Source organism: Sturnira hondurensis, unplaced genomic scaffold, assembly GCF_014824575.4.
Source record: "Sturnira hondurensis isolate 20B ecotype Veracruz unplaced genomic scaffold, ASM1482457v3 Scaffold0021143, whole genome shotgun sequence".
Lineage (NCBI taxonomy): Eukaryota > Metazoa > Chordata > Mammalia > Chiroptera > Phyllostomidae > Sturnira > Sturnira hondurensis.
This window is the reverse complement of record NW_028093774.1, coordinates 20,011,738-20,027,303: the sequence shown is the minus strand read 5'-3', so window position 1 is coordinate 20,027,303 and position 15,566 is coordinate 20,011,738. Positions and strand designations below refer to the sequence as shown.

Below are 15,566 nucleotides of genomic sequence, written 5' to 3'. Positions count from 1 at the left end.
TGTGAGATTTAGCCATCGCCACTTTATAATGCCCACGAGGAGAAAGTGAAGGCTGCCGCAGTGCTGGCGCCCAGACAGCCTCGTGACATTCTAGCCCGCTTTTCAGTGTTGTTTCCAGCAGGAATGCTTGTGCACGTTTGGTTGCCTGCTTTGCTTGTCTTCTTAATACAGCTTGACTATTTTCCACACCATTACCTTCTATAACCTCATATCTGCACACCTCCATTTCTTTTTGTTGAATGTTTAGGTTGTTCCAGGATTTCACTATTGGAACCAGGCCCTTGTGCACTCAGGCCAGGTTAGTTACACAAGCTTGGGGGGTTGTCCACTCAGTCCCCTGCTTTTTGGAGCATTGGGAATGGCACTGACTAGGAATAGAAGGCAAGTCCGGGGATGGTTCTCCATTGTCTGCGACCCTGGATACGTTGCTGTGCATCTCTGGGCCTCAAGTGCATCTGGGGCAGCTCGCTGTTATGAGCAGGTCAGAGTCAGGCTGGGCTTGACCCTGCTCCAGGCAGCTGGGGCTGTCTCAGAGCATCCCTTCTCTGGAGCCCGCCCTGGCAGTCAGTGTGCGTGAGCACTGCACATTAGCACACAGGGTTGCTATCAGAGCCAGGTAAAGCCAGGCACACAGCATATCTGGCCAGTACTGCTCTTTCTATTAAGGGAGGTGTATGGTTTCAGTAAAAAGATACAGAATCTATGGGCTGGGGTAACGACCGACCTTGACTATGAAAGTCTTGGTTTGGGTTTCCATGTTTTTCCAGTTGGAAGGGTGGTTATGCTTCTATTCCCACTATAATCTGTGTTCTGGCTGATTTCCAGGCAATGGCTCTGGAGGAGGCAGGTATGTGCACATGTGTGTGCAGGTGTGCACTTGTGTGGGTGTGTACACATGCATACGTGTGCCAGAGAGAGATACTACCTGATTGACTTGTGTTGCCTGAATGAAGGCTTCCTGTGACTGAGGCTGACCAGGCTGACCAAAGAGTTAACCAGACTGAGAATGGGAAGGCCGCATTTCCATAGTTGTCATTGCCCCAGACTGGCCCTGAGATGCTCTCTGGGGAAGCACCGCTGACACAGGCTCTAGCTCGGCCCCACACACACTCCTCTAGTCGAGTGGTGCTGGCTGCGCAGGGCTGTGTTGTGCCCAAGGCCTTCTCCCTAACCAGAGGAGCCCTTGAGCTAAGAAGTAGAGTGCTCCTTAAAGAGCAAATGCCCAAGGTGGCTGTATGCACCTAGTGTCCCCACAGGATATTTTCCAGGCCATGTTTAATTCCAAACTTGCCAAACAAGTGTGACCCAGAAGACTCGTTTAATCCTGTGCCATCTCTGCCCAAGAAAGCTAGAGCCAAACTGTCCCAAAGTCTCTTTTTCTGTGCATTAAGTGTATTTTATATATATATATATATATATGTATATATATATATACATATATATATATAGTCATTGAGTTTATATATGCAATTATGCATCCTGCCTTTATAAAAAAATTTTGTTGCATCCATTCCATGCACATCATAATACTATTCCTCATGCTGGGGGCTGCCTCCAAAGGGGGGTGCTTGGAAATTTGGAGGGAGCTGCAGCGTGGCACTTGGACAGCTACTCAATGGGCGGTGCAGGTGACCTGTGGGCTGTTGGACTGGGGAGGGACTGTGAGCGGAGAACAGTGGCACTTGGAGCAGGATGGTTTGTGGTGACTGTGGCATCTCAGAAAGCTGGCCTTTTTGATTTTTCCTTTGATGACATTGTGATGGGGGGGTGTATGCACAGCTGTGTGCAGGTGTGTAAGTTTGTGTTTAGGGGACACACTTGTACCAGGGGCTGGAACTTCTTGGGGATGCTGGGTGGCCTCTGGCTCTGGTTTTTCTTGCTGATTACAGTCACTGACAGGGAGTTGCTCCAGCCTGGGTGGAGTCCCATGCCTCTCCACCCAAGGGGCTACCTGCTTGTTTTGCCTTGTAGAAACTCCAGGAAGAGGAGGAAAAGGAGGAAAAGGAGGAGAACAATACCAGCAAAGCACCCACCACTGCATCTGAGGAGCACCTCTGAGGGGAAAAGGTGGTTGCCACTCAGGGAACACGGAACATGCCCCCGCCCCACTTCAGCCAGCTTGGCTCTCTCTGCCAGCACGAAGGTCTTCGCCCGCAGATTCTGGAGAGGACTGGCTGGAATATTTGTGGCCTGGACGGCGGTGCCTATGCTTCTGGAACCCACTCAAGAGCTTGCGTAGTCTAGCTGGGAAAATCGCACCTTTTGTCCAGTGCAGATTTGATTCCGCTACTTCCGCTTCTAGGCTCTGGGAGCTGGCGTTGGGAGGGGCTGGTGAGTGGTGGGGTCGGTCCTGGCTTTGCGCCTTGCCTTCCCCCTTCACCTCCATTCCTCGTGGAGAAAGTCTGCCAGATTATCACAAAAAGAAAGCTTATTCAGGATATTAACTTTTTCCGGTGGCTCAAGACCCAGAAGCCCAATTCTAAGGCGCAGCAGCTGTTCTGGAAAGAGTCACAGTTGGGTCATCAGACTAACTGCTGGCTTGCTGTGGGAATGATAGCACCGTCGAACAAATCCGGGGGCACTTCGGGCCTGGGTTCTCCTGGCCTAATGTTGGGGTCCGTCTCCAAACCCTCTGTCCTAACAGCTGATCAAACCAAATGTCAATAAACTTGAGAAAGACTTTGTTGTGGCCATGAAGGAGCAACTGACTTGGGAGAGGCACCCACCCAGGGGTGTGAGGGAGCGGGGGCTGCCTTCTGCATGTGTTCGTGAGGCCCGTGTTGGGGAACCCAGGCAGCTGACTTGGAGTGGGAGGTCCTTTTCTACAGAGGTTCTGTGTGTCACGGCCACCTCTGATGCCTCTGTCGGGATGCCGCCTTGAGAAACTAGGTGCTCGTTTCTCTGGACGGGGGGAATACCAGCCAACTTCCTATAATGGTTACTGGAAACGAACCTTGATTTGTCCCCCCTCTGAGAAATCCAAAGCTGCTTCTGAGATGTGAGGGGCCTTGGACTGGGAGTCAGTCTGATGGAAGTGAGTGTCTCTGCCTCTGGTGGGGACAGTATTTGTGCACCCAGCCCCCTCTGGCAATAACCTTTTATCAGATGTCGTACATGTAAAGGGATTCCCTGTAAGTCAACCCAAGCTGACCGCCTCCCCTGCTGAACCTCCTGTCTGGCTCTACTCGTAGGCTTGGGTAGCATCTCCTGAAAAAAACACATTTTGGTCATTTTCTTGTACACTGAACAGCTCACTCATGTCCACTGTGCTGTTTTGCCTTGGCTACTGCCCAGGACTCAGCATATCGGGGCAGCCTGTGCTAGCAAGGGTTGGGGGGCTTGGGCCCCTGCTGGGGAGCCAGGGGTGTGCGTGCACGTGTGTGTGTGTGTGTGTGTGTGTGTGTCTGTACAGAGAGCGTAATCAAAGAAGTGCACACTTGGAGGGTGGGTTAGGGGTTGAGGAGAGGTGGAGAAAAAGTAGGCCTCGCTCTTTGATGAGGAGAAAGGTGTGTATAGTCTTCAGCCCCTTAAAGTGTATTAACAAAATATTTACCAAATCCATCGCTTTCTTTGAAAAAATAATCTATTTTTATTTGTAAACCAGATGCTTGAAAGCAATAAAAGATTCTGTCCAAGTGGTCTGCCTTGTCATTTGATGGGGCAGAGACGGCTTTTTGGTAATCCCTGTGGGATTATCGCACATTTCTGAGGCCTGGAGGGGCGAGGTCCGGGGTGGGGGGAGGACTGGGGCCAGAGGGGCAGCTCCCGTGGCCTTCTGTAGAAGTGGCCCTTCGTTTGCATAGGTGTCACATCCTAGTGGGTTCTTTTTCAAAGACGAGGCTGTAAAGGTCACTGTTGGCTGATGTGGGAGACGGCCACGCAATGTCCAGCGCCTGACCCCGACCGCGCTCTGTGCTGTGGACGCGGGAAGGCTCACTGAGCACGAGGGCGGATGGGACAGCCCACTGTTGGTTCCGGCTCTGCCTCAAAGTGCGGCCGAAGTGTTTGTTTTATCATCGCTGCAGCCGCGCACTAGCCTGTGCTGGCCAGAGCCCACAGTTTCAGCGTCCCCAGTTGTGCCCGCCTTATGTCTGCTACCAAAACTGCCATCAGTTTTTGTGCATGTCTTCTTCAGAGAGTTATACCGTGCTGGTGGCATTCTGGCACCTTGTCTGTTAGCAATTCTGCTGTAGATCATTTAGGAAGGGAGCCAAGTCTGGGCTGTTAGAGAAATCTAAGAGTCATAGTGTCTGCTAACTCTACAATCCACATAATCTCTTTAGATCCTCTGGGATCTTTATACATGGAAGTGTACTTCCGTGATGCATGCCTGCAGGATCCAAATCATCATTTCATTCATTCCTTTCTTAGGTGGGTTCCACATGGATCTCCATTCAGATGTTAAAACTCTGTAAGATCATTGCTTTTCTTCTTGCCTCCTTACAATAGTTGGTAAGGGAAAGAGTTCTTAGCACTGAGCTATTTTTCCAGACATGGTATTGTGGGGATGTGAGCAAAACTGCTGCAAGCACTTTTTGGCACTGTAAAGGAAGCTAGCCTGAGGATGAAGCCAGCATGGGTGGGCAGAGCCAAACAAATCACAGAGAAATGGAGCTGTGTCCTGATCAAACTGTTCCTGAAGCCTACTATTCCCTTAACTTTAGTTTTGTGAGCCAATGCTATCTATATTGTTTAAGCTACTTTAAGGTAGATTTTCTTTCACTCAGCCAAAGAGCCTTAGCTGATAGAGAATTTCCAAGGCACTTAAGTGCCAACTTCAAGCTTCCTGTCCTGCCCTTGGAAACCTCCTGCCTCCCTCTCTGATCTGCTGCTTTCCACTTCCTAACTCCACCACTGTAGTTACACTGATCTTACTGCTTGAACAAGCCTGCTCCTGCCTCCCAGATGCTGCTCCCACTGACTCCAATACCTCTCAGTAATCTTCAGACACACGCTACCCGGGCATTGAAATCTCAATTAAAATCCTACCTTCTTCCTGGTGATGTAAGTTAGGTGCTCCCCTCCCCTTCTTGATTACAATAGCTGTTTTCTAGAATTCTTACTACTGCCCGCAGTTATTCTTTCACTTGTTGGCTTTTTCCCTACCATTTTAAATTCTATTTAGAGCAACAAAAGATCCCACAATTACAGAAAGAGAACAGAACACCAATGCCTGGGGCTGGTCCTGCCGCCCAGTGGGGGCCTAGTGCCAGTGAGCTGAAGCCCCACTGAAGCCAGTTTCAAGCAAAGCCAATGCTTCTTTTGAAAAATCTGTATATGATGCCTTTCCTCTCTTTTTGTCTTCATTTTCCCCTCAATATCAGAATGAATTCTTACAGCTGGCTACATAGTGTGCTCCCTGCTGCCGCCAAATTAATCTCAAGGACAGTGCAAGGACGCCTGTACAAATGACACTCCCTGCTCGATGTTCTGCCTGGGAGGAAGTCGAAGGGGGTCCCAGTGCTGGAGGAGCACAGGTGTGGCGTGGGCCATCCCAGTGGTGACCATGCTCAGCACCTGAGCGGCTTATGGGCTGGGACGACCCCATAGGCACCTCACTGCCAGACAGGTAGCAGCAAGGGCTCGGGCTGAGAAAGACTGCAGGCTGGCCCTTTCTGCTGGGCCGGAAACACAGTCCCCATGTAGGAAGTATCCAGCAGAGAGGGCACCCCCTGAGAAGCAACATTCCAGAATTTTCCTTCCTTTAGGGTCCATGTATGTTCCAGTCTTTGGAGGCCCATGGAGCCTGCAGCTATGTGGCAGTCTCGTTAAGTAGCGCATGTGGGAACTACCGTAGGCCACACGGGCCATTCTGTCCACAGCTTCTCGTGTGAACCCATAGCAGGCCAGCAGATAAGTGGGGAAAGGACTGGACCCGCACCTGCTCTGCCAGATCGGGAACCAAGCAGTGCACATGACCTGCGTTCTGGCCAAACTAAATGGGGATGACGTGAAGCCGAGTCGAAGGGTGTCTTCCCTTTAAGACTCTACCTGCTCAATTCAAATCCCTACCACTCACTTCAGCGGGTGGGAACATTACAAACGTTTTGTTACCTCAGCTCAGCTGTCTGGAGAATGTCGAGTAACGTGGATTTTTCTGCTTTCACCTAGAAACGGTTGAGGGTTGGGAGCCCCCAAGCTCCAGGCCCCAGTGTCAATCTGTGAACTGAAGAAAAACACCCCTCCTGTGGGCAGAGAGACCTGTACCTAGAGCAGTATTACTTCTAGTTCACTGTCCAATTTTTAACGGAGAAAAACAGATTTTCATTGACAGTCTTTACAGAACATACCCAAACTGTCATCAAAGCACACGGACACCCAGCAGCAAATCCTTGCCTACAAAGGATGGACCATGGGAACAGGGTCACTGCCTGGGTCGGTCATTTCTGTTGCCCAGGTGTCTGGCGTGGAGTATGTGTTCAATAAATACTTGTTGAGATCACCAACGGCCCTGGGGTCTGTGTGCTGCGGGTGCTGAGTCGGGGAGCAGCCGTCTGCGCCCGTGCACGCTCCTTGGGTTCAGTGCTTCCTTCCCCACTGCCGCGCCACTGTTTCTTCTGTGCGGCCCAGTTCTGTGTTTTGCTTCTGCTTTCTCAAGAATCTGATTCTTCCATTGGGAGAAAACAAGAAAGGATCCTGACTGTTCAGTTGTGACCTCAGAAGCCTGAAGCGGGGGGAGGAGAGGAAGAAGATTTGACTTCAAGAGAAATGAACGTGTGATGAAAGGGGCCGGAGGCAGCCAGGTCTGCCTGGTTGCTGCGCTGCCCCACTCAGCACGTGCAGCTGAGCAGCAGAAAGCTGCGGTTCTCCTGCGCTAGGGCTCAGAGGGGGGCGGAAGTGCTCTGGGTGTAAGGGTGGTCAAAGTACAAGGACCGATCAGAACAGAGGGTTTTTTAATTTATTACAAAACTCTTACACAAATACAGCTGACCAGAAGGTCTAAAAACAGCCCAGACTCTTCCAACCACAATCCGTCTGAACTACAGGATGTCAGCCACGCGCACGCACAGGGGAGCCCTTCTTGGAAGAACTGCCTGCTCCTCGGGCGGTTCGGAGTCCCGGGTCCAGCGGCACAGAGGAGCCCAGCGCGCGTGGACAGCCCTGTGAAGCAGCCCTTGGTAGCAGGTGCTCTGGTGAGGCAGCAGCTTTGAGTTTCAGAGTCCGCATGTTCCCCACACAAAGCAGGTCAAGGGGCGGAAATAAGAGGAAAAAGGCAGAAGGCTCAGAAGAGATCCTCAAAGAGGCTGTGGTGGGGGAAGGGCACACAGAGGGCTTCAGCGGTGCTGGCAATTTCTTGATTTGGATGGATTTACAGAAGCATCACTTTAAAATGATTCTTTAAATTGTTCATTAAGTGTTAATATACTTTCTGTATGCGTGTTATATCTTTAAATGTAACAAAAAAACAAAACAATGTAAAAGACTGGAGGCAGCAAAGGAGGCTGATGATAGAGAAGAAAAGAAAAAAAATTAAAGCTCAGAGGATGAGGGAAGAAGACAGCCGAGATGGAAGATGAAGTCTTGGAGGAGGTAATGTTGGCCTCAGTTTCTCTTCTTCTGTCTGGATACTGGTTCTACTTCTAGGTATCGGAGCCCAACAAGCATCCCCAGGATTGAGAAACCTTAAACACAGAGAGAAGATTAGTGGCCGATGTACGCATGGTGCTCTCTTGCACCCCTGGTACGCCTACTGGAGCTGGGACAGTTCCCGTGGGAGGTCTGGGGCGGTGCACGCTTACTTGCCACCATCAGGGGTGCCAGGACGCCAACTGTGGGAGCCGCAGTCCCGTATACAAACAACTCAGAAAGGAAGTGCCCCAGAGCGAGGAGGAAGGTCCAGAGCGTGATGTGGTACAGCCTACAATGGAGCAGACAGAAGGGAGAACTGAAGTGCTGCTTGCTCTGTGCAGAGGAAAAGGGATGTCAGGCCTGAAGCACACAAGTAACAACCCAGGGAGTGGCTGTGGCTAAAGGCAAAGGAGACTTGGTCCTAGGAAAGACCTGCCTGCTTGGTCACATCCACTCTCTACTAGGGCAAACCTGAAGGTTTCCACCGCTAAACTGAACGGAGAACGGACCAGGCATCTGGAGTGGACCTCCAAGTCTTAGGTATAGCAAAGCAGGGTCTGGATTCTGGCAATTCCGGGCAGTGTAGACACTTTTCGATCAACCATGCTTATATATTCCACTTACTCAAACTGGCTTGACTTGGTAATCTGCACCCACCTGGCCAGGGGTTTGGCCAGGGGCTGGTTACTGCTCATAGGAAGGATGCCACAGAACGAAGGGGAGCGAGTAGCAAGGACCCCTCGGGCACTTTTAGATGCTCCTGCAATGTGGGCTGGTTATCTGGGCTGAGCCTGGGAGAGTGGTCAGATGGAGGAGCCGGCGATACTCTCGTGGGAAGAGGACTTGTTCCTCGGCGTTGCCAAAGAGGCGGGGAAGAGGCAGGCTCCAGAATGAGCGGCCACCTGGATTGCTGCTAATCCTTTTTTTTAAACTGACATTTTTAAAATTATGAAATCTTCAAACATACAAAAAATTATAGATAATAAGATACTATAATTAACCCCTATACAACCAATACCTTCCTCCATCAAATCTGGACATTTTGACATTTTCGCCTCACATTCTTTTTTCTAAGAAATAAAACACTGGTTATCCGTAAAGCATCCTGTGATCCTTATCTCACCGGATCCCACTCTCCTGCCTCCCTCCTGCCCAGAAGGAAAGGGTCTTACATTTGATGCTTATGCTTCCTGTGCACCCTTTTATATATTTAGTGAACATGGGAGTTGACTTTGAGCTTCCAGCTAGGGAGGGAACAGAACCAAGGGCACATCAGAAGCACAGAGAGACAAGTCCCAGGCTAAAACGCGGTTGGAAAACGGGTCAGCATTTGCAGTGGCCACGTACTGGGAGGCGGGGGAATGAATGGGTAACAGGTGAAGACAAGTCCGAGTTGCTTTTGCCCGTTCCAAAAAGCACAGCAAACAAAAGATACTACCCCTTGTATCTATCGTCAATTCCTCACCATGGTAAAGGTCTTTAGAATGATTACTCAATCCTCACTCCCTCCCAGGCACCCCGAGAGGCAGAACAGAAACACTAGTATCATTTTATACACGAAGAGACTGACATGCAGAGAAGGTATACAATGCACTGGCTGCTACAAAGCTCTTCACTAACAGAACTGGGACCAAAACTGTTGTGTTTTCATTCTCAGGCCCTAGGCTGTTTACACTAAACCAGCATTCCTAGAACAAATAAACCAGTTTCAAGTCCAACAAAAATGAAGAGTAAAGCTGGAGAGATTGCAGGGCTAATAGCCTTGCTTCAGATCCCACTTGAGTCAGTTGTCCTCAGATTAAATTAATTACACCTCTGATATTTAGATCTACAAAGTCAGGAATGAAAATCACTGCCTCCTGAGGCCCTGGGAGACTTAATCAGGGTCACAGACATGAAAGCTCTTGGCAAAATAACAGGGGCTCAATAAATATCATTTCCTCCTCTACTCCCCGGATGCTGAGGGTCAGACAGAAAAAATATTTTATGTGAAGTGGTGTTTTGGTGGCCTCACCCACTGACCTGAGCAAACTTTTCCACCTCGAAGTGGTAACGACAGTTGCTGGGAGCAAGGCTCGAGCCCCCTCCAGTGGCCAGCACTGGTTACAGCACTCTCTAGAAGAGGCTGCGGCCAAGCGCTTGTTCCACACTCATCTGAGTACCCTCCAGAAGCAGAACACAGAGGAGTCCTGGGTCCTCTTTCACCTTCCTCTGCGTAAGCATACAACAGTTTACTTGCAGGCTCCTTTTTTTATGGATTGTGATTCTTTTCATTCCTGCCTAAGGGGGCATGTGAGAATAAGGTATGTGTGGGTGGTTGCTCTAAAAAGAAGCACACTACTGTACTTCTTTAGAAGAGAGGCTGGTTCTTCAGTAAAGAAGGGGTTGGATGCAGGCCCCTGGATCAGCACTGCCAACTTGCTATGTCAGTTCAAAAGAATTTTCAAACGTTAAACACCTGCTAGGCCTCTTATGTTCTTTAGGCCTGGAAGGGATGGAACCTATCTACCTTTTATGATCCACATTATAGGCTGATGTATCAAAATTAATAGGTCTCCAAGGGGAGGACCACAACGGGTATGCACAGCACCCAAGTTACAATGAAAGGATGCTAAACTCTTCCTTCCCTTACATACGTCTTGTTGTGGATGTCAATGGCACAGAGGCAGCGAATCACTGATGAGAGCAGTGTCCAGATTCCAAAGGTCCGAGCTTGGAGGCCATTCACTGTGTAGCAGAAAAAAGCAAGAGTGTTGAGAAGGAGAAGGTCGGGGTCCCTTCCAAACTCTTCCTACTTCACTGGTGGTTCAGGGGAGGCAGGGAGCTGGACCTGAACTCCCTTTGGCTGGGCACAGTGGAGGCTCTGGTGCTGCACATGGGAACAAGGAGTGGAAGGAATTCCAGAATAAGAGCTGCTCAGCTCCTTTTCAAATGCCTGCAGCTGGGCAGGGGAGCTCCCAGAGTGGCAGGCCAACAGAGAGCCCACTTGAGCAAGTAACTGCTGGATGTAGTGGTTTATACCTGTGCCCTGGACGCCAGTCTGGTGCTGGGGTAACCCAGTGAGCCTGGGTCAGGACAGGTTTGGGGGAATGTAGCAGAGAGTGGTCTGGCAATACAAGATACCTGGAAGGTCAGCAGACTTTCAAGGCTGGTGTAGGAGAGAACTCAGAAATAAAGGATCCTTTTATGATGGCCACATCTGGTCTTTCAGAGACCCAAGTGCCTGGGTCTTCTCTGAATCCACATGCATATTATTGGACAGAGCCCAAACCAGGCTGGTTTCCTATGCACATGGTAGTGGAACAAAGCACTGTTTCTGTAGTGTTTGCCAAGGCCACCCTGCTCTTGCTGGCTATGTTCCGACACTGCTATATTAAATATCTTCTCCTGAAAGTACGGATGATATTCCACCACAACAGTGTTCTGGACCCTGGGCATTTATTAGAATCAAGTGAAAAACTTTAAATTACAAAGACCTGGGTACCAGACCAGTTAAATCTTACTCTCTGGAGGTGGGCCTCTAAGCATACGTATTTTCTCAAAACCCCCTCCCTTGGTGATTGCAATGTAGAGCCACTGACCTAGGGCATTCAGTGGGAGACCTCTGGATAGAAGCCAGGCAAAAAAAAATTCTATATGCCAACCAAATACCTAGAGGTTAGCCCCAGTGGGCTACATTCTTCAGAAACCAATTTGAGCCCTGGCTGGTGCAGCTCAATGGATTGAGCCTGGGCTTGCAAACCAAACAATGGCATTCCATTCCCAGTCAGGGCACATGCCTAGGTTGCAGGCCAGTTCCCAGCAGGGGGCGAATGAGAGGCAACCATATATTGATATTTCTCTCCCTCTCTCTAGAGATAAATGAATAAAATCTAAAAAAAACCCTCCCTATTTGATAGCTTTTCTGATGAAAAGACTGAGGAAACTTCTGTAGTTGGTGAGCCATGAAAGTGAAATGCTTCATCAGCCCTAACTACATGAGGCGTCAGGTAAAGTTCTACCACAGTACTGACATGATCAGCAGAGAACCATGACAGCCCCCAGATCACGAGGAGGAGGCAGTCTGTACTTCTGGGCTGGAAACAGACAGACAGACAGGCAGACGCATGCACACACACACTTCTTTTGCTCAGCTCTATGCCCTTCAGCAAGTCACATGATCCCTGGGCTTCTCTGTCTCAACTTAAATTCAAAGAGCTAGACCAGATAACCTCTAAAATCCTGTGAATCTGTATGGGACTCCTGGACCAACTGAGGGCAGCGTTTGAGGGTGAAAAAGTGAAACTGGCTTGGCCCCCTTTCCAGGTCCTCCACTCCTACTGTGTTTGAGCGCTGTTCAAAATGAGCCTGCGCCTACTTAATTTCATCCTGTACCTGGATGCTGCAGAAAAATGAGCTGGGTCAGAGCCTGAATCTGGGTTAGCTATAAATGTGACACAGAATTGTCAGCTGCCGTGAAACCGTGCTGCAGCTCAAACCACCCCACGCAGCAGCGCGAGGAAGTGCGAGCCGAAACGTGGAAATGCTGTCAGCGGGGAGGCTCAGGAACTTGGGAAAGGCCACCATGACCTTCTGAAATTTCATTTTGGGAAACAAACTTGGAGGGATCTGGGCTGTCTTCTCAGGGACTATGTTCTGATTTGGGGAGGCCTTGGATTAGTAACTCTCCCTCTGCAACGTGGAATGTAACCACGTGTGTGCCATGATGTGATTTCTGAAGATGGTTGCGGTAACATGAAAAGCTTCTTTATGGCTTTCTCATGGAGCTTCACAGAGTCACCAAGTAACTCTATTTCCTCATTTGCCCTTGTAATGCTTTTTAATAGACTGCCTAGGGCAGTGTAATATGAATGAAAAGGTATTCAGAGAAGCTTTGGAGGGAAAAATGGCCCAAGGGCTACCCATGAAGTTTATTACTCTAGTGGCTGCCAAAGGCTAGATTAGGCAGCATCAGAATCACCTGGACAGTTATTAAAAATACATGCCTGGGCTCTACCTAGGGGGTGAAAGTTGCAATAAATAGGTTTGGAGAGGGAACGGGCACCTTTGTTTGTTTACATGTCTCCTAGTGAGTTATTCTCACGTACAGACCAGAAGGTCGGTCACTCCCACAGAAGATACAGTTCTCTGACTTCTTACCCAGGTCTGGCTTGCCGGTGTAGAGCTTTTCATAGAGAAAGGTGTGGTCTCGGAAGCTCTGTAGTGTGTTCCCCATGGCTATGATGGACACCATAACCAGCCAGCTTCGTAATACATTCAGAAAACGGCTCATGACTCCCCGGAAATCTGAGAAGACTTCTTGCCTTGTAAACAAAGGCAGAGAATGTTGAGACAACAGATGGTTAATCTTCTGCAGTCATAAGCTCTCTCACCCCTGTAGTTAACCTGTATCCCACTTGGGAAGGCTATACCAAGCTTCTTTTGTCCACCACTTCATAAATTCCTCTGCAAGTCCCCTGGGCTCATCCACCTCCACTTACCTTAACTACTTTGACCCTCACAGAATTAGCACACTGCCATTGAACATTTGCCCTAAACCAAAGTGTGTTGACGTTTACCCTAAGTGAAAAAGGCTAAATAATGCAACGGGTAGACATGACAAACCCAGTGGAAAAGGTGGAGATAAAAAAGGGAGCAGCAGAAGAGAAGGTGTACAAATATCACAATAAAATAATAAAGTGGCTTTAAGTGTAAGGCGTACAGAAATTGGTCTCAGTAGTTAGTCATACTAATAGTGTTGAATCAACAGCATACTTTACCAAAAAATGGCACAATACTTATCTTTGTCTTGAGCAATTTCTCCAAAATGTTACCCTACATCGGGATTCTTTTTTCTTGGCCGAATCAGTCCTCTTATATCTCTACTTCTAGACAGGATTTTCAGGTCATTCCTTTGTAATGCAAGTGGCCGAAGGGTAACTGTATCAACAAATCTACTAACAAATACCTGTCTGGCTACTGATGACAGGTCCCTCCAAGTGCATGGAAGCCTTACACATTTCAGCGGAACCAATGGTGGGAGGGCAATATTTACTTCCTCAGGTTTTCTCTAATCTGCTCTCAGGTACACCTTGCTCCATAACCTAAGAAGAACACTGTAAGAGTTAAATAAATTGCTATAACTTGAGAACTAGTAAGAAATTATGCAGAGAAGGAAACAACAATGATGGCACTGGGTTACAGGAGAAATTATAATAGTTAACAGTTACTGGGCGCTGGTATGTGCCATGAACTATGACAAGCATCTAACATATACTGTAGGCACTAATAACATTCCCATTTTATACATGAGGGTTGGCACAGAGAGGCTAAGTGATTTGCTTGAAGCTAAACAGCTACATATATGGCTGATTGAGACATGAAGCATGGTCTGTTGGACCCTATATTGCAATGCTGCCCCACTGAGAATATTTTGATGAAGTCTCCATTTTTGAAAAAGACAAGCATACTATATCCTCTTTTGTCTTCAAATTGTATAGAAAATACTACGTTATGTACATCTAATAATGGTGTTAGTTTTCATCTTCATTATGTTTTTTGGCCCATGGTTTGTGCTTGAAGTGGTGAGCAACTATCAGGCTTCCTTGGACCCTCTGGCAGGAAAACTTGCAGTGTGGCCCTACAATGCCCAGGTGAAACAGAGCCATATCAAAGTCAGACATACTCAAGATAGTGCAAGGCACCAAAACCCAAAAAAGAACAAGAAAGGAGGAAGGGTGAATAAATAAATCCCTTGGGGAAAGGTGGATCACCGGGTGGACTTTGTCCAAGTGCGGAGAGAATAAATAATAGGGTTTTACCAAACATCACAAGCAGTTATAGCCCGCCCCCCACTCTCACCCCTGCGTCCCCAATTCTCCCTATTTTCCTACTCTCCCTCAATAGGAGACTCAGGGTCACGCTTCCAGGCGTCAGAAAAGGTGCATGGATGGCCCCCTGTTTTTGACAGAACACCTTTCATTTCACAAAAGCTCTTAGAAATCCCAACAGATAGCTGATGAGGGCAGAGCCTGAGCATTCTTCTGAACTGCTCTACCAGTCCCTCCACCCCACCTCCCTAAAGCTCGAGGGCCTCCCAGATTACCCGACATCTATTCTCAGATTTTGCCCTAGCCCAGCCCAGCAAAGGCGTGCTGTTAAAACTTGAGTAAGGAGAGAGGCGTTCCTATCCTGGCCACCATTTAGTGGATGTGTGACCCTGGGCAAATCATTTGCACTTTACAGCCTAGGTTTCCGCACCTGCAAATTGGAGGTAAAAGAACTAACATATCAAAGAATATTCTCCTTACCTGGTGACGAGACTCCCGGCCCAGCAGCAACAGCAAAGATGCTACCCCACGACTGCTCCACCGGCCACCTGAGCCATTCGTCCCCGCCCCACCTTCACCACGCTCCACGATTGGGCCGTTTCTGTCAGTCCTCGCTCTTATTGGCTGTTCCGGTTCGGCTCAAGCAGGAGATGGGGCGTGAACCCTTACTGCCAATCAGCGGGTGCCGCTGTTCAAGTCTCACCCAGGGTACGCCGCTCACACCGTAAATCCGCCTGTTGAGCGTGGCGGAAGAACTCCGGGCTCGGATTCAACCTTTTATGGGCGGAGGAAAAATCAAAGAAGTCAAGATTCTTCTGCGAATAGCAGGCTCTGAGCCCGCGCTGCGCGGTGGTGACGACATTCTTCCGCGCCCGAAGCCGAACGTTGTCAGCGCCAGGTGGCGGGCGCCTGCGCAGTGGCTCCGAGCGGGCGGTTGCTTGTTGGTTGTTGTAGTAACGGGGGAAGCAGCCGTCCGCTGCAGCGGTGAGCCGGGCTGGAGAAAGAAGAGAGAAGTTGTCGCAGAGCGCTATCCCGGCCTGCCTGCCCCCGAGCAATGGGAAGATGAGACAGGTACACGCCTGCGCCCTCCGCGACCCCAGTACGGTGCGCTCCCGCGTCCCGGCGGGTGCGGTCCGCTGCATTTCCCTATTAGAGTCCGGGAGCAGCTGTAGGCTTCCGGGAGCTCTG

General features: G+C 49.3%; 3 protein-coding genes across 12 annotated transcripts in view; 2 read left to right on the top strand and 1 right to left on the bottom strand.

Moving 5' to 3' along the window:
• Positions 1-6,443, top strand: part of FLVCR2 (FLVCR choline and putative heme transporter 2) — a 56,795-nt gene extending 50,352 nt beyond the window's left edge. Inside the window, exons 10-11 of one of the 4 annotated variants that reach the window (XM_037031352.1) lie at positions 248-298; positions 1,972-2,680. In XM_037031352.1, the coding sequence (XP_036887247.1) occupies positions 248-298; positions 1,972-2,058 (138 nt within the window). In that variant the 3' untranslated portion in view covers positions 2,059-2,680. Of the gene's footprint in view, positions 1-247; positions 1,408-1,971; positions 2,681-6,111 lie in introns of those variants that run through there. The other 3 variants (XM_037031354.1, XM_037031353.1, XM_037031351.1) reach the window with 3 other exon arrangements.
• A 441-nt stretch (positions 6,444-6,884) lies between these two features.
• ERG28 (ergosterol biosynthesis 28 homolog) lies at positions 6,885-14,941 on the bottom strand. The gene is made up of 5 exons (XM_037031356.1): positions 14,859-14,941; positions 12,709-12,872; positions 10,206-10,296; positions 7,740-7,858; positions 6,885-7,622 (listed from the first exon to the last, which is right to left on the bottom strand). The coding sequence occupies exons 2-5, from the start codon at positions 12,839-12,841 to the stop codon at positions 7,543-7,545; spliced, it is 423 nt and encodes a 140-aa protein (XP_036887251.1). The 5' UTR covers positions 12,842-12,872; positions 14,859-14,941; the 3' UTR covers positions 6,885-7,542.
• TTLL5 (tubulin tyrosine ligase like 5) overlaps positions 14,939-15,566 on the top strand; it is a 255,466-nt gene continuing 254,838 nt past the window's right edge. For 6 of the 7 annotated variants that reach the window (XM_037031347.1, XM_037031345.1, XM_037031344.1 and 3 more), the window contains exon 1: positions 15,261-15,449. The gene's annotated coding sequence lies outside the window, so the exon portion shown is untranslated. Of the gene's footprint in view, positions 15,450-15,566 lie in introns of all 7 variants that reach the window. The other variant, XM_037031350.1, reaches the window with a different exon arrangement.